Raw genomic sequence first — 24,383 nt, forward strand, 5'->3', positions numbered from 1 at the left:
GTTTCCTGTGATGTGAGAGTCCATCTCTCCTGCTCCTCCCCACGTCCAGGTGATTTCAGGAACAGATCCAGAGCAGAGACCAGGAGCAGTGCAGGTCAGTGTGGTCTGCTGTCCCTCTGTCAGAGGAGGAATCATCACTGTGGGCCTCTGGGTCAGACCTAATGGGAGAGCAGTTCATGAGTGGAATCAGGTGAGCAGCCAGAAGGAAATCATTCATTTAAATTTGGGCGTGATAATTAGATACTTTGTTATTCATTTTAAAGAGCATAAATCAGGAGATATTATCAGGAACTGCTGCAGGTCCTACTGCCTGCCCATAGAGGTCGACAAATGTTAAACATTATTTTATGCTCCATTGAGACTCTAAATACACCAAAGATGTTGCTGCAGTTGTTAGGTACCACAATTAACATCTTTATTGTATATATTTGTTTCAGCTCTTCGTACCTTTAACAGAGACAGTTGCTCTGTGAAGAAAATCAGAGCTACCCGGCTTCCCATTTACTCTGAGTTGATATGATCCAGAGTCAGACTCAGTGAGGTCATTGACGATGATGCTGCAGTTCCCCTGAGTCACATCAGGTTCCAACAGTGACACTTGTCCTTTGAACCCAGACTGAACTTTGTTCTTTTTGGTGGTGTTGAATATAATGTCTGAATCACGACATTTTGGTTCAGATGGTTCACATTTGTACCAAACTATATGTTGTATAAAGCCATTTCCAGTGGTGAAAGAGCACGGTATCACAACACAGAGTCCGGCCACTGCTGTTATTTCTCCTGAGAGTGATACAGTAGAATCCTTCTTGGCAATGTTTTTTCCTCCTGGAGAGGAACCTGTTAATATGGAGGAGAAAAATTTTTTTTTTAAAAAAGAGATCACTGATAAAGAGGTGAAAGGTGTCCGCATTTTTCTTTAGCATCATTAGTTTATACTTGCTGATATGTGAGGCTGATATTAAACATTGTCCCATCTAATCATGTTATCAAATTTCAGTGATTTTAAACACAAAACCTATATTTAGAAAAACAATATCTAATTTTTGTTTACTTCTTTCCCTATATTTAGCAAGTGAATTCTTAATTTACATTTAAGGTATTCCCAGTAATGAATAGATGTTGTGATAGTTTTAACAAGCTCCAGTCTCACTAATAATGCAAAGTACTTGTATGTGGAGCTTGAAACATCTAAATGTTAAATCAATTTTATACATCAAGGATACAGGACCTAGTCTTCAAGGTCTCACTGTGAGCTGAGCTGTTTTGTTCTTATTTTCTCAATAAAGTGAGAGAAATTTCACAATGAATGCAATTTGTGAAAGTCCTAAACCAGTCTGGGTTTCAGACCTTCATCCAGACACAAGATATTTAAGAGGGAGCTTAAAACAGCCAATTTTAAAAAAGCTGTTCACGCTGTATTCAGTTAAAAATCTCAGGACGAGCTAAACATTTTTTCCAAGATAAGACCCAAGAGTTTCACCTCAAGTTATGAAACTTTATATTTCACGGTCCAGTTTTAGGATAACTACACTGAGCTGGGAGAGCTTCTCTAACATTCTGAAAGGTCAAAAGAATGTGAGAGTATGAAGAACAGAATGTGCTACTCACTGGTCACATTAAGAGTCTTCATTTCCAGTGTAGTGATGCTGTTTGCAAAGCTGACCTTACAGGTGACATTGGTGCCGTGGTGTTTAGCTGAGGGGTTAAAGGTCAAAGTTGAGCTGTGTCTCTGAGTGACAGCAGTCAGATTCTCAGTCTTGAAAGCAGTGATGTTTCCTGTGATGTGAGAGTCCATCTCTCCTGCTCCTCCCCACGTCCAGGTGATTTCAGGAACAGATCCAGAGCAGAGACCAGGAGCAGTGCAGGTCAGTGTGGTCTGCTGTCCCTCTGTCAGAGGAGGAATCATCACTGTGGGCCTCTGGGTCAGACCTAATGGGAGAGCAGTTCATGAGTGGAATCAGGTGAGCAGCCAGAAGGAAATCATTCATTTAAATTTGGGCGTGATAATTAGATACTTTGTTATTCATTTTAAAGAGCATAAATCAGGAGATATTATCAGGAACTGCTGCAGGTCCTACTGCCTGCCCATAGAGGTCGACAAATGTTAAACATTATTTTATGCTCCATTGAGACTCTAAATACACCAAAGATGTTGCTGCAGTTGTTAGGTACCACAATTAACATCTTTATTGTATATATTTGTTTCAGCTCTTCGTACCTTTAACAGAGACAGTTGCTCTGTGAAGAAAATCAGAGCTACCCGGCTTCCCATTTACTCTGAGTTGATATGATCCAGAGTCAGACTCAGTGAGGTCATTGACGATGATGCTGCAGTTCCCCTGAGTCACATCAGGTTCCAACAGTGACACTTGTCCTTTGAACCCAGACTGAACTTTGTTCTTTTTGGTGGTGTTGAATATAATGTCTGAATCACGACATTTTGGTTCAGATGGTTCACATTTGTACCAAACTATATGTTGGGGTATAAAGCCATTTCCAGTGGTGAAAGAGCACGGTATCACAACACAGAGTCCGGCCTCTGCTGTTATTTCTCCTGAGAGTGATACAGTAGAATCCTTCTTGGCAATGTTTTTTCCTCCTGGAGAGGAACCTGTTAATATGGAGGAGAAAAATTTTTTTTTTAAAAAAGAGATCACTGATAAAGAGGTGAAAGGTGTCCGCATTTTTCTTTAGCATCATTAGTTTATACTTGCTGATATGTGAGGCTGATATTAAACATTGTCCCATCTAATCATGTTATCAAATTTCAGTGATTTTAAACACAAAACCTATATTTAGAAAAACAATATCTAATTTTTGTTTACTTCTTTCCCTATATTTAGCAAGTGAATTCTTAATTTACATTTAAGGTATTCCCAGTAATGAATAGATGTTTTGATAGTTTTAACAAGCTCCAGTCTCACTAATAATGCAAAGTACTTGTATGTGGAGCTTGAAAGGGCAGCGTTTTAAAGGCCATCTAAATGTTAAATCACTAACATTTTAAGATCTTATCAACAGCTTTAAAAGAGAAATACTGGTATCACTACAAGACTCAGTAAAGTTTAACAAGATTATAATAAAGACGCATACCTGTGTCAGCATTGCTGCGTCTCACAGTGAAGAGCAAAGTCGCCCAAATGAGAACAAACATCCTGATTTGATGATTAAGTCACTGAGTCTCTCCCTCCACAGGAAAAACTCTTTCTTTCAAAGGCACGAACACCTTATGGAAAAAGTGCAACAAACATACAGGAAGTCTGGTTGATCAAACTGGACCAGAAACACAGATCCACAGCTGACAGCACAGATGTTAATACATGATGTTGCATGTTCATCTATTCTGCACTGAGGATAATAAATTTGACTACAATATTCCCCAGGGCCTCATTTTACACCTCTCAGCAACAGCTCTGAACAAGAGATATCTGTGGTCTCTGCATTGTCCAGCTTTATTGTAGCGTAACTATTTAGTTCAATAGATTTTATATAGAAACATTTAAAAATATAGTATATGTGCTGTTTTACCTGTTTGGGTTGCTCTCCTGCTTTCAGAAGCACAAACATTTTAAACATTAAAATATTTCAACTGATGAAACTGGACCAGAAACAACTCTGAAGTTGATGGCACAGATTTAAATACAGTATGTTGCACGTTCTTTTTAGTAGTCATGCTGATAAATGTGGCCAACATGTTTTCAGGGTTGTGAATTCCTCGAAATTTCCCAGCACTTTTTCACACATTACAGGAAGCTGCAAAATAAATAATCTTAAGTAACCTTTTATCTAAAACCCCCTTAAAACCCAGACTTTCCCAATAAAATGCACACCTTGGTTTACAAGTAAAGTAAGGAATTCTAAAAAGCATTTTATGACATTAGTTAGTGAAGAAAAATATATTTTAGAGATGAAAAGTTGTGGTTACCTGTTTTTGTCTTGCTCTTCTGCCCTCTTCTCTCCACAGTGAGCTCTGCTCTGAACGGACTCTTCCTCCTTTCTTTATACTGCTCTCTGCACAACAAAGATGTTTCTCCACACACACACACACACACACACACACACACACACACACACAGACTGACACACCTTGAGCAAAAATCTCTAAAATATCAAGGTGATATATTAAATATGCACATATGATGATGTGCAACTTAAACAATGAATGAAATGGAACAAGTCCTTTATTTAATAATCTTTGTGAATGTTAGAAACTTTCAGAGAGGAAATACCGTATGTGTGGCCTTTAAAATGTTTTCATCATAACAAACCCACAGTCCTATCTACTATCTGTTTACATTGAAATGCATAATACATTACGTGCATGATGTAAATATGTTTATCACTGGCTTATATCTGCAGTGTCAGCTAAGTTATGAGGAAGTAATTATGACTTAAATATCTGTAGATAAAAGTAATTGTTTAAATCTTAGTTCAACTGCATGCAGCCTCTTTGAAAGAACCTCTGTGTTAACAGTGTGTTGTTGTTTATTAATTGTGCAACATCTTTAAGTTGAGTTCTCAGAAAAGTCCCTGAAGTGATCACTCATTAAATCATACCCTTATAAGGAATGACTATATTAACTCTAACAACAACCTCTTGACACATAAATGTGCTAGATTATAATTATTTTCAGCTACGAACAGGCGACAACTTTGTCCTTATCAGTTGTCTGCAGATTTAACACTCACTACTGAACCTGTGAAATTTGCAGTGTTTACCTGCAGTGAAAAAGGCTTTGTTGTAATTGACAACTCAATGATTTCATCCCAAACATAAACAGGTGTTTTCCATTGAAAAAATACATTTAAAAACAAAGAAAAGAAAAAGGAGAAGAGACACCATGTTGCAAATACTGGTCACTCCAGTACTCAGTAGTCAAGCTCGTTCCTGTAACACTTTAAAAAGGGAAGTAATGTGTGACTTCTTAAAGGACATTAACATAGAGACAAATCAGGCCAAATGTTTCATCTGTTTGAAATTACAGATTAAAAAAAAGCCAAATATTGAAAATAATAACAATAATAAAAGACAGCTTACTGATTTGTATTTACAAATTCTTCATATTTTAAATAAAATGCATACATTTAAACAAGTTTACAGTGAGAATGTCCGTTTTTTTTTTGTTTTGTTTTGTTTTGGGTTTTTTTGTCTTTTTCAAGTAAGTCTTGAAAGAACTCTTAGATGTCTATATGTACATCCAAATTTTTGCAATTAATACTGTCCATAGTGGCCCTAAACAGGACCCATCCTAATGCAGTTCCACTGTCTACAGTCCTAATTTCTGGGGGGAAAATGCATCTCAAAGTTCAGCTGAAGATGTGCAGCTTTAGTTGAAAACACAATGACAGAACTTTGTACCACAAAAACAGTAACTTTAGAAGACATCCACATTATGTGTCTCACTAAAGCCTCATTGCAGCAACTTTGGTTGATCTCTGTAATGCAGATTGAACTGTAGGTTCAGATCTCTGAAATCAGACTTGCTTAAGGAAGGGATCTAATTTTGTCAATACATGTATGTCCATGTGAGTACTGCACAGAGATAAGCTAACAGTCTTACATTTGGGTTACCGTCTATAGACACTGACTAAAAATGAAACAAGACAAAGACTACAGCCACACTCGCAGCTACAGTATGAAACTGAAGCTGTTAGGTTCAGTGACAGCTGAGCTGTTTTGATCTAAATGCTAAAACCGCATGCTAACATGTTCACCATGTTAATTTAGCACATTAGCATGCTAACATTTGCTAATCAGCATTAAATACAAGATAAGTTTACCTAAGAAATAAAGGTCTGTTCATTGGGATATATCCTCTGGAGAGTGCAACAATGGAGAACTCGCACAAAGAACAAAGATTCAGTCTGGGTCAAAGCACATTAGGGCTGTACAAATGTGCAAAAGTGCTTAGAGTGCAAACACTGCAGTCCATGTTGGAGTTTCCTTAGTGCCAAAAACTGCGGCACTAATGACAGTTCAAAATGGAATGAAACCTTTGCACTGTGAGCTTTATGCACTTTTGAACATTGTTCCGTCATCTGCATAGCCCTAATATTTGAATAAAACCATTTAAAAATTTAGACATTAGTCTGAATCTTTTTGTTCTCTGTGTGTGACTCCTCCATTGCTGCTACTGCACCAGAGAAGAAGACTGGGACTCTTCTGGGGACCATGAGTGTACAAAATTTAATGGGAAACCACTGAATAATTGCTGAGATATTTCAGTTTAAACCAAAGTGGTCCAACAAACTGACCGACACACAAAAACAACTTTGCCATCCCTGAAGGAATTCTGAAAAAGAGTAACCTCTTCAAAGTGAGGGTTAATTTTTGCCTGAGGCAGAGAAATGTGGGCTGACACTTAAGGCATGTGTTCATCTTAGTTAAATAAAAGGTACCAAACAAATTTCACTTTGGCTCTCAGAGCAGAGAGGATGGAGATGGTTGCCCCTTTACAAACTGCTGCCATAATGGTGGTGTTAACTTTTTCATGGATGGAGAAACTTCTCTGATAAGTTTATAAAAACTAAAACACAACTGACCCTTTGCAAAGTCTCTCCCCCAGACACAGACTGGCTAATCATAACATAGCATCTGGCCGGCTCAGACCAGGGTCTGACAACAACACAGCTGTGCTCCATTGACTCTAATGCAGTCATTTGAGATTTCCTTCATTTTCAGGCTGGTTTTGTGGATTTAGAGCTAAATGTTGTGCCTGGGGCACATCGTGTATTAATGACACTCGTTACCTGGAGAGGTTGGAAAAAGATAAACGTTTCTTCCCTGTTCCAAAACCAAAATCAGACCCTGAAAAGTGTAGGGTTAGCTAGCTAGCTACTGAAGATACAGCCCACTGAATGTACACATGCTGCTTTTGCTTTTTAATGATTATAACAGTGAGAAAAGACCAACCCTGCTGTACAGGACAAGCACATAAGAAACACAGCCAAACACCATTCATCTGCACACACTGCGATGCCACACAGCTGGTTCAATATCAGAAAAATTTCCCTTTATATTCATTGTCTTCTGTGGCGATCAGCAGTGATGTGGTGGTTCACTTTTACACTGTGATCTGTAGCCTGTAGTTTGGCTTTAGCTTCTAACTATCTTTGTCTTTTTAACCTTTTGTTGCTGCTGAGTCAGTTTGACATCCTGGATATATCCTTCAAACACAGACTGTAGACCCCTCTGTCTGCTTCTCTCTGGAATCACTCTTTCATTTTTCCAAAAATATGATAATATTTCTTCAGGGAGTGCAGTTAGTTACAGTGTGGGCTCCATGCTCACTCTGACAGCTTGACAGACCATCACAAAGTGGCAGGGCTTAGAGAGGGGTCAATGACATATAAGGAAATTCAGTCGAACTTCCAGTCCAGTCTTGGTGGAATGAATGGATTTGCACAGCTCCTAACATAGAGGTGTGAAGTGTCTTCACCACTTAAGGTTACGACATGCTGAAATTGGCGTTTGAGGATCACAGCCTTGCGGTGAAACCCATTTACATTCACCAGAATAACAATCCATCATCAGTCCATTACATCTGATAAGAGCAAGGAAACGTTATCCTCAAGCAACTCCACAATGCAACAGTCCTCACATCTCATCCATTACATCCTTTACACTGGAGTACACTGCCATTTCCTCCCTCCTCTCTCAGGAACATACTGTTTTGTCTCCTCATCCTCCTCGATCATCGCCTGCTCCTCTTTGCCCTCCAAAACTTCACCTTCCTCTTTACCATTCTCTTCAGTTTCCTTTTCACTGTTTTCTTAATTTCAGCATACTCTGTCTCCGTGGTCTCCTGCTTCTTTGCTGCCTCCCTGGGACTCCTCCTTTTCATCACTGAGAAATCAATGCTGGCGTACTCCACATCTTTTGGTCCACCATTGAGATCAGACGTTGCTTTCTCTGCTGCCACAGCTCCCCCTTCTTCAGCTGCCTCTTGGTAGTAGGTCTGATCATCTTCCACTGTTTGACCAGCATCTATCTGTTGGGTACAACATAATTTACACCCATCAGCCAGAACATTAAAACCACTGGCTGGTAAGGTGAAATGATCAATGCTATCATTGATCATTTCGTTAAAATGCAGTGTTCTGCTGGTAAACCTTTGGTCCTAGCGTTCATGTGGATACCACCTGACACCTTCCACCCACCCAAACAGCAGTGCAGACCAAGCACACCCCCCATGGCAACAGCAAATCCTTTTTGTATTTGCCCCCCCCCCCCCCCCCCCAGCAGGACAATGCACCATGCCACACCATAAAAACTGCTCAATTGGAATTTGACAAAGAGCTCAAGGTGATGACCTGGCCTCTAACTTCCCCACATTCAAATATGATCAAGCTTCCGTGGGACGTGCTGGCACCCCACCTCACAACCCACAGGACTTAAATGACCTGCTGCCAATGCCCTGGAGTAAGACACCACACGATACACTCAGAGGTCCTGTCTTGGTGCCTTGACAGGTCAGAGTGAAGTCTGATCCAAGGAGGCCCCACTGTGGACTAGGGGTACCTCTGGGGTACTAGCATGTCCCACAAATGCTTAACAAGACTGGGTTCTGTTGAATCTGGAGGACAGGTCGATGCCTTGAGCTCTGTTTCATGTTCCTCAGACCATTCCTGAGCAGTTTTTATGGTTTGGCATGGTGTGTTTTCCTGCTGAGGGGGAGGGGCAGTGCTATCAGGAAGTGCTGTTGCCAAGAGGAGGGCTACTTGGTCTGTAACGTGTTTGGGTGGGTAGAGCAGCAGAACATTGCATTGGAACAAGATGATGAATCAAAACCGTGTACATTAAGCGTAAAATCTCTCTCTGGTATATTTACATTACTGCCAACCATTTCTTTCAAATTATGCCATAATCTTTTAATATTGCGCTGCTAAGTAGGTATCCTCAGATCCTTAAAATCTGACATTCCTAATTATTAATCTGCTAATGCTGAAGCTCCCTCTACTACCCCAACCTCTTCCTTAATTGCTGTATCTTTGGTATTGCTGAGGTAACTGTAATGTAATGTCTATAAATGTGTTTGTAACTATGAAACTGTTTCTCCTATAAGTCTCTTTGTTGCTTAGCTGAAGTAATGTACATACCAGTGGATACTCTTGACCGGTCACCACCTCCAGATTTCCAGAGCTCTTCTGTTTTTTTCTGAGGGGGTGAATGCATTTAAAGACAGCAACAATTAAAGAATGAATAAGATCCACAAACAACTGAAATCCATCATTGGATTCAAAAGTGTACCTGTGACATTTGTTTGCCAAACAGCAAAGGACTGCTGAAAGAACTACCCCAATCAAAAAGGCAATGATGACTTCAGGCCGTGAGACAATTTTCAGTACTTCACTGGTTTGACCTGCAGTCATGAACAAAAGAAAAATGTTATTGTTCATGTTGTTCTGAACACTAAAAAAAACATGCAATGGCTTATTTCCTTTTGAATGCTTGCCCAACGGTTATGTCAGGACAAAGGTAACAGTAAAAAATAGAGGCACTAAAAATGTCATAAAGCAGTGGTCTACAGTTGCTGATGTGTTTTATTTGAGAACACGTACCATCTTGATCTGAGATGTCATTTCGAATGGTGAGGTTTTCTTTTGCTTCCCCATTTGTGTTGCTGCTGACACACTCAACAGAAGTGCTGTGGTCTTTTACAGTCACAGTGGCGGTGCTGTTGACCATGTGGTTTGACACAGTGGGACAGAGTACTCAGTGTGATTCTTCAACAGCGGCCATTTGATGGTGGGCAAAGGAAACCCTCACTGATGCACACAAGTCAGGACCTCTGACTGAACCACACATCCAGAGGTTTCCAAGATCTTTGAAAACCCTGTAAACACACAAGCAGAATTACAACATCACAACTAAAAGCAGATAGTGTAAAATGTGATCATGAAATTCCTTTTTCAGAAGATTATTAAGGTCTACTTACAAGTCACAGTGATATCAGCATATGTAGTAACAGTTGTGTCCAGGTGTTGTGCTGTACAGATGTACTGTCCAGAGTGTTCTGCTGTCACATCAGGGATGAAGAGTGTGGCTGATCCAGTGTCCTTCTGTAAGTCACTATCAGGTCCACTCTGCAGGTTTGTGTTGGAACCACAGTCCATGTGACATGAGACGGAGGAAAACTTTCAACACTGCAGGTCAGATTTAAAGCATCTCCTTTCTCAACAGTTGTGTCTCCAGTGATTACAAGTTTCCTCATATCTGTGAAGCAAATTATAAACATAATATCTTAAGTCGAGATATGACAAAGAGGTCAGAAACAGATACAGATAGATTTTTCTCAAATCAAATACAGAATACATTGAATTAAATAACAAGACAAGATAAAGTCATTAAATACATTACAACATCTCACAACATTTATAGACAATAATTGACCTTATCCTTTGTGTGAACTAGGGCGCTTCCGCATTGTGTGATGTTATAATATTACTTCTGTTTTAGAGCCAAAGTGTGGTCACTTTGCTGAGTGTTGCCAACTTTATCACTCTTTATTTGCCAAAAAGCTGTTTTTAAGCTGGTATTGAGTTTTTATTTTTTTCCAGACACTTTTTCCCAAAGTGTGGAGGATAAATATAATAGCTTACAAACCTTCATGGTTGCCAGGTATATCAGCAGTTGTATCTTTTAACTTATTTATCTATTTTATTTTGCTAATGTAATGGTTTGCCACCAAAAAATGAGTGAGAGCCGCTGTTCAGCAGGCAGCTGACACACCTAGAGAAACAGTAGGGATGACTGGTGTGTACAGAGAGCATATTTTCACATCTAACTCTGAATTAAGGAGTTATTTCAAAAACCAGAGTTGGTGATTGCTGTAACTGTGGGAAACTAACCAAGATCATTTCAGTGATTATTTATTTATTTATTTTTGTTAATGTGTTTACAAGACAATTACGTTAGTTTTAGTGTGATGAAAGAGAGAAACTCTACAGCTGTATTCTTCTGTTTAATAAGGAAAACAGATGTGAGAATATTTCCTTTCTTGACATTTTGTGAGTTCATTTCTAAGACTAAAAAAATTAAAAAGTTGTGGAACATAGTGAACTCGCCGCTCAAATACACTTCTCAGTTCAAGCAAGAGACACTACAATGTTATGAAAGAAGTCCTCACATGTGATTTCATGCCATTTTCTCATGTTGTCACTGATGGCTGATGTTTGTACTGTAAAACCATCCTATCACGACAGTACAACTGCTGAATGTTCCCAATTTTCATTCACTGTTTGCAATGCCAACTAGCGCTGTTATCGCCACACCAGGAGGACAAATAAGATTGGATAGAACCGAAAGGCAAGGCAAGTGTATTTATGTTGCGTATTTCATCAACAAGGCAATTCAGTGTGCCGGCGGCCGGCTGGCCTGCCTCATGCACCTCCCTCGCTACGTGATGGAGGTGGCCTGGCTGACTGCCCCAAACCCAGGCCGGCTGGAGAAGCGACCGGCTGGAAGTGGCTGACCTTCCGTCGCCCTCTCCCGTGTTAAACACTAATAATAAAGCACGGGGGGGAAAAAATAAGTAAAAGTCAACTATCTTTCTATTTTATTTTAATCATTCATTTATTTATTTTTATTAATTTATTTTAGGCCCACCTTCCTTCCCTCTTCCCTCTAACGTTTATACATACTATATAACGTTTTATACACAATAATAGATGGATTAGCAACCATTTTACTTCTGACGATAAATACTTTCCATCCTACACTTGTATGGCTTTTTAAATTTTATTTAAGGTGTAAAAAAAAAAAAAAAGAGAGAGAAGACGATACCGCAATATCATACCTTCACAGCATCCCCCCAAAATAATACTGTGATATTGATTTTAGGCCATACCGCCCAGCCCTATTTACATGTAATGTCTGTTAGTGTTTTCTGTTTTGTTTGGTGTTTTATAATTATCATCAGAGGGTGCCAAAGTCGAAAGATTTTCAAACTCTTCACAGAGTGGCTTTAACAGACAAGATTTTTATTATTTTAAACTTGTGGCTGTTAGTTTAGCTGTGAGTTTTAATTTTTTACAGGCAAGAAAATAAAAATTTCTGAAAGATTCCCAAAGTGTGATGCAGTTATCCAACACTATTTGGAAATATGCAATTTTTCTTTTCTCAAGGATCAGTGGAAAAGCAGGTACTTCAGTTTGAGCATATGGCCTGTACTGGCAACTATTTTTCCACTCTGGCTACACAAGCTTTTGTACGTCAACCTGCTGGCTGACAGCAAGCAGCTCCTCAAAGCAGTATCGTCCATGTAATTGTGCAGTACAACAAAAACTATATAAACAGATTAAAGCTTAAGTATAGGAGACATATAATAGCTTACAAACCTTCATGGTTCGGGGATTACATACATTACATTGGTACTTGTATATTTTATTTTATTTACTTATTTGGGTGATTTTTATGACTGATTTTTGTCATTTTATTTTGCTAATGTAATGGTTTGCCACCAAAGAATGACTGAGAGCCGCTGTTCAGCGGGCAGCTGACACACCTAGAGAAACAGTAGGGATGACTGGTGTGTACAGAGAGCATATTTTCACATCTAACTCTGAATTAAGGAGTTATTTCAAAAACCAGACTTGGTGATTGCTGTAACTGTGGAAAAACTAACCAAGATAGTTGTGGTGATTTCTTTTTGTTTGTTTGTTTTATATATGATAGAATTAATGTCTGATACTGTACATAACATTAACAAATAATATGAAGTAACTGTGTGTAAAAGTTATTGTTTATATCTATTGTCTGTCTGTGTTTTTTGTTTTGATTGGTATTTTGCCATTACCACTGGAGGGCGCCAAACTTTAAAGATTTTCAAACTCCCCACAGAGTGGCTTTAACAGACAAGATTTTTATTATTTTAAACATGTGGCTCCGGTAGAGCTGAGAACCATCTGGAAGCCTTCATAGGTTCTAGGATTATTGTTTTTTTTTTTTAAAGTTCATTATAAACTAAAGGGGCGGAGCTGTGGAAGTTATTCAGGAATTGAATTTGGTATGATTAGTAAGGTCTTTTGCTCTAAACAGAATGAATAGCTTCAGTTCCTGGATTAGAGGAAAGAGGGAAAAAACTACAAGACGTTTTCTGTCGTGGAAGAGTTGTACAGTGTACTTACATATCACTGTGACATTAACTTTTCCCATCAGGGTGTTGTTCTGATGTTTTGCTGTGCAGATGTACAGTCCAGCATCTGCTGTTGTCACGTTAAGGATGGAAAAGGTGTCCATTCCACTTTTTTCCAGGAAGGTCTCAGTGTTGTTCTGCAGGTCAGTAACAGTGTCGTTCTGCAGGTCAGTAACAGTGTCGTTCTGCAGGTCAGTAACAGTGTTGTTCTGCAGGTCAGTAACAGTGTTGTTCTGCAGGTCAGTAACAGTGTTGTTCTGCAGAATAGTTTCTGTTTTATTTTGCATTTCATCAGAATATTTAGTCCATGTAATGAGAGCTGGAGGGAAACTTTCAACACTGCAGATCAGACTCAGAGCCTCACCCTCCTTCACACTTGTATTCCCAGTGATTTTAACTTCCTTCACATCTATGAGACAAAAATTGTATATTGTATTATATACAATATAATGACACCACTAAAAAATCCAACATAGCTCAGAAAAGCATCAGAAATGACATGACAGAACATCTCATATCAAACATCTCAGATAGTAAAAAGTAAAGCTGTGAATAAAGTACAGTATGTGTTACTCACAGGTCACGTTCAGAGTCACTGTCTCCTCTGTTGTGATGTTGTTTGTGAAGCTGACCTTACAGGTGACATCGGTGCCGTGGTGTTTAGCTGAAGGGTTAAAGGTCAAAGTTGAGCTGTGTCTCTGAGTGACAGCAGTCAGATCCTCAGTCTTGAAAGCAGTGATGTTTCCTGTGGTGTGAGAGTCCGCCTCTCCTGCTCCTCTCCACATCCAGGTGATTTCAGGGTCAGATCCAGAGCAGAGACCAGGAGTAGTGCAGGTCAGTGTGGTCTGCTGTCCCTCTGTCAGAGGAGGAATCATCACTGTGGGCTTCTGGGTCAGACCTAATGGGAGAACAGTCCATGAGTGGAATCAGGTGAGCAACCTGAAGATCATGATTCATCCAAGTTTAAGCTAAAATTATCAAATAATTTGTAATTCATGTTAATGGAGCACAAATCAGGAGATATTATCAGGAACTGCTGCAGGTCCTACTGCCTGTCCATAGAGGTCGACAAATGTTAAACATTTTATGCTCCATTGAGACTCTAAATACACCAAAGATGTTGCTGCAGTTGTTAGGTACCACAGTTAACATCTTTATTGTATATATTTGTTTCAGCTCTTCGTACCTTTAACAGAGACAGTTGCTTTGGGAAGAAAACCAAAGCCACCTGACTTCCCATTTACTCTGAGTTGATATGATCCAGAGTCGGACTCAGTGAGGTCATTGACGATGATGCTGCAGTTCCCCTGAGTCACATCAGGCTCCAACAGTGACATTCGTCCTTTGAACCCAGACTGAACTTTTTTGTTGTTCTTGTTAGTGTGGAATATAATGTCTGAATCACCACATCTTTGTTTTGATGGTTCACATTTGTACCAAACTATATGTTGGGGTATAAAGCCATATCCAGTGGTGAAAAGACACGGTATCACAACACAGAGTCCGGCCTCTGCTGTTATTTCTCCTTCACTGAGAGTGATACAGTATCCTCTGTCACAGAATGGTCTTCCCCAATCTGCACCTGTTAATAAAGACAATGAAAGAATATTAGAATATTTAAATTTTGACAATGCACCATATTTGATAAATTATGAAGGAAAGCTACTACGACTGTTTTTGTTTCACATCTCTGCTGTAGAGCAGAATGCATCATAATTTCAGCATTTAACATGTTTCTTTATCCCTTATACATATGATTAACAAAATGTCCATTTACATAACAAATGCATCGTTTCCAACTCAGTTAATAGATGCTGTGAGGAATGCTTCTAATGGTGCTCCAACTAAATTTAATTAAATATCTTTAAGGACATTAATCACGGCAGATTATATCTATCTATTTTGTTCATATCTTTAATGTCAGCATCATAACAAGATTATAATAAGAGATGCAAACCTGTGTCAGCATTGCTGCCTCTCACAGAGAACAGCAGGGTCGCCAGGATGACAACAAACATCCTGATTTGATGTTTGAGACAGACAGTCTCTCCCTCCACAGGATAAACTTTACCCTGAAAATACAGTAAAGATAGAGGAACTAAACCAAAGGAAGCTCCATAGCTGACATTACAGACGAGAATACAGGATGTTGCAGATTTAGTTAGTTGCGATATTAACACACTTAACATTTGTTGTGGTAAGGCATTTAGGATTTGGTTACACTTGTCTTTTTAATATGACTTGTGTGACGATGTGTAATCCAATCATGCCAGGATGCATTAACTGTCAAGTCTAGATCAGAACTTGACTGCACTGGGATCTGATCAGCCAGACCACATGCCAAAGTGGCCTGACTGGTATAGGGTTTGGATCTCAGTGAGGTGTGGTCAGCATGTAGGCACAATCCGGTCAATTTATCGAACGTAGGTCATCCTCCTGCCACAGGGGAGTTCCTCTCCAGAGCGAGAGCTAAGGGAAGTTACAGGGATTTTTCATGTGCTGGCTTGTCTTAAATCGGCTGAACTCGGCACATCAGCCCAGCGTGGATGGGATCTGCATTTCCATTAAAACAGGGCTACCTGCTTCAAAGTGTGTGTTGTACTGATGACGGTTTGTCTTTAGTCAATGAGGTTTAAAAGCAAAGGGCTGATCCACAGCTACAGATCCCAGAATTATTTTGCTGTTAGTGGTTTTTATGGCTGGTAATCAAATAGCTCACCTGTTGGAGGTGAGCTGTTTGCAGAGGTGCAGTAAGAGCCTGTTGTCTGCAGCTCTTCATCTAACATCTCACTCCTCCCTGTGGTATAATTAGCTTTGTTTTTACTGAAAAACAGCTGCTAACAAAGCTGCACTATTTTGACGATAAAAACATTTCATTCCTTGTAAATACTTCCCAATAAAAGTCCCCTGATATTTTGTTAATTAAAAGCTTTTACTGTGAAGCAGCAAAATAAGGAAATGTTCAGTTTTCATGAGCAGTAACATAACACTACTTACAGCTGACAGCAAACATGAAACAGTAAAATAAAGTAGATGTAGTAGGTGTAGGTGTTGGCTTATGGCTTAGGGAAGAATTAATCACCTGGACAACTTTCATTAACAGCTCAAAAATAAATCTTAAACAAAAATAGGAATGTTATATGTTTTACCTCTTCCTGTGTCTCTCTCTGGCAGTCTTCTTTCCACACTGCTCCACACGAGTTTTTCTGCTCTGAACTGGTTCTTCCTCTCCTCACTTTTTTATTTCTTCCCTCTTTGTGCAACAATCAGGTTTAAGGAAGTTTCCACACACACTGCTGAGCAACATTTCTCCTCTCCTTAGACTGACATGCTCATGTACACTTATGTCATTACATTACAGTAAGTGCATCATATATCTAATTAGAAATTTGCACCTTTAAAATTGAATGATGAAAAATGTTTTAATTTGCTTGCTTGTTGTCTTTATCCTCTCTATGATCAAAGTAATGTGCGTTTTAAAACAGGGAAGTGATGTAAAAATGTGATTTTTTTTCCCCCCAAAGAAATAATATCTTGAGAAACCACAAACTTTTTTGTTTTTGTTTTATATATCTGTTTGTTTTTTAAGTGTTTATTCTAAACAACTGAATGTAAAATACAGTATATCTTCTTAAATTGCTTTAACAATGCCCAGCATATACATCACATATAATGTGTGTAGCTGTAAATGGTCTGGGTAACTTGCTAAAATCTGCTGTGAGAGTTGAGTGATGATGGTCAGATGAACATTGTTTTAGTCCTGCATTAAAATGTAACTTGTGACAGATGAGGCATCAAAAAATTTAACTGGGAAGTTGTTCAGCGTTTCCACATTTCAACTGCATGCAGTTTTTAGAGAATCACTTCTGCATATTTGTTTTCTGGTTTATATTATGCAATATCTGAAGGTACTGTTCTTAGCAAACTCACCGTAATTGTTATTTATTTAAACACTGCTTTATACTTTGGAAGCGAATTATGACTAATATTTAAATTAAAATGTATTTGCAGAAATGCTTTTTCATTTTAAGATTGTGGCTGCATTATTTGACTCATAAATAAAATTAATCATCAATCATCCTATTTGCATTTTAATTTTCTTCTTCAAGACTGCTCATTCTTTTACTTAATTAAAATGAAAAAGAAAAACTCATTTGAGATTTAATTTTCAAAATATGCCCCAGCGTTACATCTGTGGGGAAAAAGAGTAGAGTTTGCAAGATCGGCGAGGTTTATGTCAGAGACAGTGGATAGTTAGTTTCCCTAAATATTTAAACAATATTATTATCCGATTACCATCATCTCCCTGTGCTCTCACCGTTATTTACCTGCAATCAAGTTGTCATCTCTTCACGGCTTAACTTCTTTTTGCCCTCTGCACCTCTGCCCGTTACATTTCTTTTTGCACACCTTCTCTGCTCTCCCTTTCACCTCTCTCCACCTTCCTCTTATTCAAAAGCCCGTCACTGATCAATAAAGTATCCAATCATATGTGGAGACGAGGTCGAAAATAAACTAACGTTAAATGCAATTGAATCCCTTGGGTGTCCCAGAAAGTAACGTTAGTTACAGTAACGTTAGCTAACATTACTACTACGGACACACTACCCGTCTAGAAAGTCTCTAGCACGCTAACGTCAGCTGTGTAAATCAGCTTCACTTTCATTATACAGTAAAAGATGAGGGCCACATGTGAAAAACAAGAAAGAAAGAAAAATAAAAAAGAATACATACCTTTCTGTGTTGCCTGTCCCGGTGTTGTATCGAGATGTGTTCCCTTGTCTAATAATGTTTCCCTTCAGTTAATGTGTCTTCTTACATTTGTTTTCTTATTTGCAGCACGTTTCTGTATTTGCAGCATTTTCTCTTTGCATTTGTTTTCTTATACACAGTCGTTTCTCTATTTGCTGGGCGTTTCCCTATTTGCAGTGCGTTTCCGTATTTGCATCGCATTTGTCCTTGTCGGCCACCGTAGCATAAAGTTACTAATCAAGGCCCGGAGAGTTCAAAGTACTGAATGCAAATACACACAAAACAAGAAAAACAACTATTTTGCATGCATTTTCATTTATTGTGAATTTCGTGTCTTTTATATTTTTTAGGCCTATGTTGTATTATTGATTGCTGCTTTTATCTCATGGCACTATCTCAAATGTTGATTATGATCTTGCCTTTTAGCTTCCTACCTACCTTCCTACCATGAGGTGAGACGAGGTGGGACAAGAGGAGATGAGATAAGACGAGACGAGATGAGGCTTTATTTATAAAGTATCCTGAGGGTGACTGCTATGCAGCTGTTGCAATACAGAGCAGAAGAAGTGCAAATATAAAAGTCAAAAATAACAAGAGGGTGCAAATAGGATGCAAATCCAAAATATAGTCAGGTTAATGATATGGATCATAACATCTAAACACAGGTTAACGATAGGGATCAGTCTACGTGGGATTGCATATATATGTACAGTATCAAATCTGAAGCTTAGAAAAGTGCTGAAGAAAAAAATCATTTTTAATAATAACTATTTTTGTGGAAGGTGAACTGCTGATGCATCTATACATTCATACAAACTGAATGATGGCAATGGAGCTTCAACATGTCTAGAGTCCTGAGTTTGGCCAATAACATCATACTCTGGTGATCTGTCTGTTTTCTGCAGAGACATGTAAGTTCTGTCCTCTTGATTTGGTGTCACCTTTGTTCTTGCTTTCCTTTAGAGAGAGAGAGAGAAAAAACAGAGTGAGCCATGTGTTGCCTCAAAGTCTTCTAATGCATTAACAAAGACTTTAAATCAAGTAGTAACATACCAAAGGAATATCATGAAGATTGTGCAGAGGACGTTCACACTTAGAGATACACCAGCAACAGCCCAGGGAAGTACTGCACTTTGAGGTCCACGCTGCTGCACAGGACCTACCATACGAAATAGGGGATGTAAACAAATCTTTATGAATCACATTTCATCATCATATTTATCATTTATGAGTCATAATGGCCTCATAATGTATTATGCTTTGGAAAACAGAAGTCTATAGTGAAGCAATATGATCATATCAATATGAATCTGAAAGTGTATCTCTGTTAAAGTCTATAAAGTTATCATTCTAATCACTGTACAGCTGTACACAACCAGCCCAAGAGCTCAGAACAATCTTTAAAATCTCTGAAAAACAAAGCAAAGTCCCCTTTTTAAGTCCTGTAGTCAGAGAATTCAGTGTTAAAATCACAAATCGTGTGATGGCTCCATGTGTTATATGAAGGTGTTTTTCAAGTTACTTAGTATGAATTTCATGAGCTGTGGAAATGCTTGTTCTCTGCACTTGCTGGGCTACACAATATCTGCACAAGGACAGTTGTACATTCAGTTTATTGTTATGACCATCAGATGACAGATACAACAATTCTCTTACATTTGCTCCAACTCTTTGTACCTTTAACAGAAATAGTTGCTTGTGGAGAAAATGTAAATCCATCTGTCCTCCCAAACAGGAAACCATTAACTCTGAGTTGATAACAGGAGTTGATGCTCTGTGTTTTTGTGTTTCATTTTCATTTTTTCAACCAAGCCTCTATTGAAGCCAAATTGAGTCCACATAATGAGAGACACACGTAAACTACCAAAACTGCAGGTTAAATTAGGAGCATCAACAACATCTGAGACTAGTAGGGCTGGGGCAATGCGTCGGTTCAAACAAAAAATGGCGGCGTGCAGCAGCAGTATTTGTTATTTACGTGACAACGCCTGAACGCAACACAGGCTCCGCTCCATTGACTATGTGCACAGTGCCATGCTGCGGGTTCGGGCCGGGCTCGGTGACAATTGTCTCAGTTGGGTCGGGTTCGGTCAGGAAAATGCAGCCTGAATGGTGCTCACCTGTGTGTGTGTGTGTGTGTGTGTTTGCTAGCACATTGTTTAATGAAAGGACAAGGTATAGACCTGTTCTATAGGAAAGGTAACCTTAAATGACTTCTGTTGTGATCTGGTGCTATATAGAAAACACAATTAAATAAAATTAACTTGACCTTCAAGGGGGGATGTTTCAATAAATGTTAATGATTATAAGAAATGTTCCGGACTTCATATTGTTTAAATTGCCTCACTAATCAAATAATGGAAAAAATAAAATCACGATTAGATAGAAAATGTAGCCAGAACAACGATGACGATATTTTGTCCACATTTGTCCAGACTCTATGACATAATGCTTCAAATATGGATATTGCTGCAAACAAAAATTAGAGACACACATAACTGCCTTTCATTATCAAAGCAGAGAGTCTAATAACAAAGTTAGCTAAGTTCATGATGTCACAGTGAGGTTCCTTGACCTGTCCAGACTCTTGAGTCATGACACTGCAAGGTCACAATGACCTTGAACTTCTCCATGTAATCAGATGATGAGAAGTGATGAATAAATTCACCTCAAAAAGGAGACTAGATGTTGTTACATATCACATTCACTTCAGAATCTGTGTCAGACTGGCTGGATGTTCTTGTTGTGCTGGTTGCGGTCACCAATAATTATCCCCACCTCTGTGTACCGTTTGTGAAACTGCCAGAATATGTATGCTGAAGACGGGCGTCTAGCCTGAAAAGTCTGTGCAGAGCCGGCTCTAGCCACTTTGGTAGGTCAGTAACAGTGTCGTTCTGCAGGTCAGTAACAGTGTTGTTCTGCAGGTCAGTAACAGTGTCGTTCTGCAGGTCAGTAACAGTGTCATTCTGCAGAATAGTTTCTGTTTTATTTTGCTTTTCATCAGAATATTTAGTCCATGTAATGAGAGCTGGAGGGAAACTTTCAACACTGCAGATCAGACTCAGAGCCTCACCCTCCTTCACACTTGTATTCCCAGTGATTTTAACTTCCTTCACATCTATGAGACAAAAATTGTATATTGTATTATATACAAAATAATGGCACCACTAAAAAATCCAACACACCTGAGCAAAGCATCAGAAATGACATGACAGACTATCTCCTATCAAACATCTCAGATAGTAAAAAGTAAAGCTGTGAATAAAGTACAGTATGTGTTACTCACAGGTCACGTTCAGAGTCACTGTCTCCTCTGTTGTGATGTTGTTTGTGAAGCTGACCTTACAGGTGACATCGGTGCCGTGGTGTTTAGCTGAAGGGTTAAAGGTCAAAGTTGAGCTGTGTCTCTGAGTGACAGCAGTCAGATCCTCAGTCTTGAAAGCAGTGATGTTTCCTGTGGTGTGAGAGTCCGCCTCTCCTGCTCCTCTCCACATCCAGGTGATTTCAGGGTCAGATCCAGAGCAGAGACCAGGAGTAGTGCAGGTCAGTGTGGTCTGCTGTCCCTCTGTCAGAGGAGGAATCATCACTGTGGGCCTCTGGGTCAGACCTAATGGGAGAACAGTCCAGGAGTGGAATCAGGTGAGCAACCTGAAGATCATGATTCATCCAAGTTTAAGCTAAAATTATCAAATAATTTGTAATTCATGTTAATGGAGCACAAATCAGGAGATATTATCAGGAACTGCTGCAGGTCCTACTGCCTGTCCATAGAGGTCGACAAATGTTAAATATTTTTTGCTCCATTGAGACTCTAAATACACCAAAGATGTTGCTGCAGTTGTTAGGTACCACAGTTAACATCTTTATTGTATATATTTGTTTCAGCTCTTCGTACCTTTAACAGAGACAGTTGCTCTGTGAAGAAAACCAAAGCCACCCGACCTCCCATTTACTCTGAGTTGATATGATCCAGAGTCGGACTCAGTGAGGTCATTGACGATGATGCTGCAGTTCCCCTGAGTCACATCAGGCTCCAACAGTGACACTCGTCCTTTGAACCCAGACTGAACTTTTTTGTTGTTCTTGTTAGTGTGGAATATAATGTCTGAATCACCACATCTTTGTTTTGATGGTTCACATTTGTACCAAACTATATGTTGGGGTATAAAGTCATTTCCAGTGGTGAAAAGACACGGTATCACAACACAGAGTCCGGCCTCTGCTGTTATTTCTCCTTCACTGAGAGTGATACAGTATCCTCTGTCACAGAATGGTCTTCTCCAATCTGCACCTATTAATAAAGACAATGAAAGAATATTAGAATATTTAAATTTTGACAATGCACCATATTTGATAAATTATGAAGGAAGGCTACTATGACTGTTTTTGTTTCACATCTCTGCTGTAGAGCAGAATGCATCATAATTTCAGCATTTAACATGTTTCTTTATCCCTTATACATATGATTAATAAAATATCCATTTACATAACAACTCCATCGTTTCCAACTCAGTTAATAGATGCTGTGAGGAATGCTTCTAATGGTGCTCCAACTAAATATAACTAAATAACTTTAAGGACATTAATCATGGCAGATTAAATCTATCTATTTCGTTCATTTTTTTAATGTCGGCATCATAACAAGATTATAATAAAAGATGCAAACCTGTGTCAGCATTGCTGCCTCTCACAGAGAACAGCAGGGTCACCAGGATGACAACAAACATCCTGATTTGATGTTTGAGACAGACAGTCTCTCCCTCCACAGGATAAACTTTACCCTGAAAATACAGTGAAGATAGAGGAACTAAACCAAAGGAAGCTCCACAGCTGACATCACAGACGAGAATACAGGATGTACAGATGATTATCTGTTATCTAAAATCCCCTAAAAACCCAGACTTTCCCAATAAAATGCACACTTTAGTTTACACGTAAAGCAAGGGATTCTGAAAAGCATTTTATGACATTAGTTAGTGAAGAAAGACTTCTATAGTTTCCATTTACAAATTAAAGATATTTTAGAAATTAAAAGTTGTGTTTACCTGTTTTTGTCTTGTTCTTCTGCTCTCTTCTCTCCACAGCGACTCCTCCTCCTCCCTTTACTTCCCTCTGCACAAGGTTGTTTCTCTACACACTCTCCTCAGACTGACACATTGTGAGCAAAAATCTCTAAAATATCAAAGTGATATATTTTATATGTATATATGATGATGTGCAACTTAAATAATTAATGAAATGGAACAAGTCCTGATTTTTCTTAGATCATTGTCATGACTGGCCATATGTGTGTACCATATGTAAGTCCCTGAAGTGATTCTTCATTAAATCATCCCCTTAAAAGGCATCACTGTACTGTCTCTACCAACATCCTCTGGACACTTAAAAGGTGCTACATTATAACTATTTTCAGCTACGAACTGGCAACAACTTTGTCCTTATCATTTACTACAGTACATGTCTATAGATTTAACACCCACTACAGAACCTGTAAACTTTGCAGTGTTCACCTGAAGTGAGAAAGGCTTAGTTGTAACTGACAACTCAATGATTTTATCCCAAACATAAACAACGGTTTTCTGTAAAGAAAAATAAAAAAAAATAAAAAAGAAGAGACACCATGTGTGAAATACTGCTCACTCTCAGTACTCAGTAGTCAGGTTGATTCCTGTATCCATCCATTTTCATCTGCTTGTCTGGAGCCAGGTCACGGGGGCAGCAGGCCAAGCAAAGCATCCAAGACCTTCCCCTCCCCAGCAATGCTTTCCAGCTCCTCCTGGGCGTTCCCAGGCCAGATGACAATTATAATCCCTCAAGCGTGTTCTGGGTCTGCCCAGGGGCCTCCTTTTCGGTAGGACGTGCCCAGAACACCTCCAACGGCATCCTGATCAGATGCCCGAACCACCTCAACTGACCCCTTTCCATGCGAAGGAGCAGCAGCTCTACTCTGAGCTCCCTCTGGATGTCCAAACTCCTCACCCTATCTCTAAGGGTGAGCCCAGCCACCCCACGGAAGAAACTCATTTCGGCTGATTGTATCTGCAATCTCATTCTTTCGGTCATTAACCAAAGCTCATGACCATAGGTGACGGTTTGGAAGTAGATGCACCGGTAAACTGAAAGCTTCAGGCTCAGCTCCCTCCTCACCACGATGGTCCGGCGCACTACTCACATCACTGCAAAAGCCACACCAAACCGCCGATCCATCTCACGCTCCATTTTACCCTCACTCCTGAACAAGACCCCTAGATACTTTAACTCCCTCGCTTAAGGCAGTAACTTTCTCCCAACCCACAGGGGGCAATCTTCTGGTTTCCCGCAGAGAACCATGGCCTCAGATTTGGAGGTGCTGACTCTCATCCTGACTGCTTCACACTTGGCTGCAAACTGCTCCAGTGCATGCTGGAGGTCATGGTGTGATGAAGCCAACAGAACCACATCTTCTGCAAAAAGCAGAGATGCAATTCTGAGGTCCCTAAACCGGACCCCTTCATC

General features: G+C 39.3%; 1 protein-coding gene and 1 long non-coding RNA gene across 9 annotated transcripts in view; one reads left to right on the forward strand and one right to left on the reverse strand.

Annotated features, from left to right (window-relative positions):
* LOC125893342 (sialic acid-binding Ig-like lectin 10) overlaps nt 1–23,374 on the reverse strand; it is a 37,937-nt gene extending 14,563 nt beyond the window's left edge. The window contains exons 1-5 of one of the 5 annotated variants that reach the window (XM_049583942.1): nt 22,934–23,374; nt 22,555–22,669; nt 21,784–22,179; nt 21,175–21,495; nt 13,129–13,545 (exon numbers count right to left, since the gene is read on the reverse strand). In XM_049583942.1, the coding sequence (XP_049439899.1) occupies nt 13,129–13,545; nt 21,175–21,495; nt 21,784–22,179; nt 22,555–22,615 (1,195 nt within the window). In that variant the 5' untranslated portion in view covers nt 22,616–22,669; nt 22,934–23,374. Of the gene's footprint in view, nt 1–13,128; nt 13,546–13,713; nt 14,035–14,322; nt 14,719–15,093; nt 15,209–15,855; nt 15,930–16,285; nt 16,701–21,174; nt 21,496–21,783; nt 22,180–22,554; nt 22,670–22,933 lie in introns of those variants that run through there. The other 4 variants (XM_049583938.1, XM_049583940.1, XM_049583939.1 and 1 more) reach the window with 4 other exon arrangements.
* LOC125893362 (uncharacterized) overlaps nt 1–24,383 on the forward strand; it is a 92,150-nt gene that overhangs the window by 17,927 nt on the left and 49,840 nt on the right. For 2 of the 4 annotated variants that reach the window (XR_007449879.1, XR_007449878.1), the window contains exon 2: nt 21,276–21,386. The exons of 1 other annotated variant lie outside the window; for it this stretch is intronic. This is a non-coding gene — a long non-coding RNA (uncharacterized LOC125893362). Of the gene's footprint in view, nt 1–1,628; nt 1,710–21,275; nt 21,387–24,383 lie in introns of those variants that run through there. One more of the 4 variants, XR_007449877.1, reaches the window with a different exon arrangement.

The sequence above is a fragment of the Epinephelus fuscoguttatus genome, linkage group LG8 (genome assembly GCF_011397635.1).
Source record: "Epinephelus fuscoguttatus linkage group LG8, E.fuscoguttatus.final_Chr_v1".
Classification (NCBI taxonomy): domain Eukaryota; kingdom Metazoa; phylum Chordata; class Actinopteri; order Perciformes; family Serranidae; genus Epinephelus; species Epinephelus fuscoguttatus.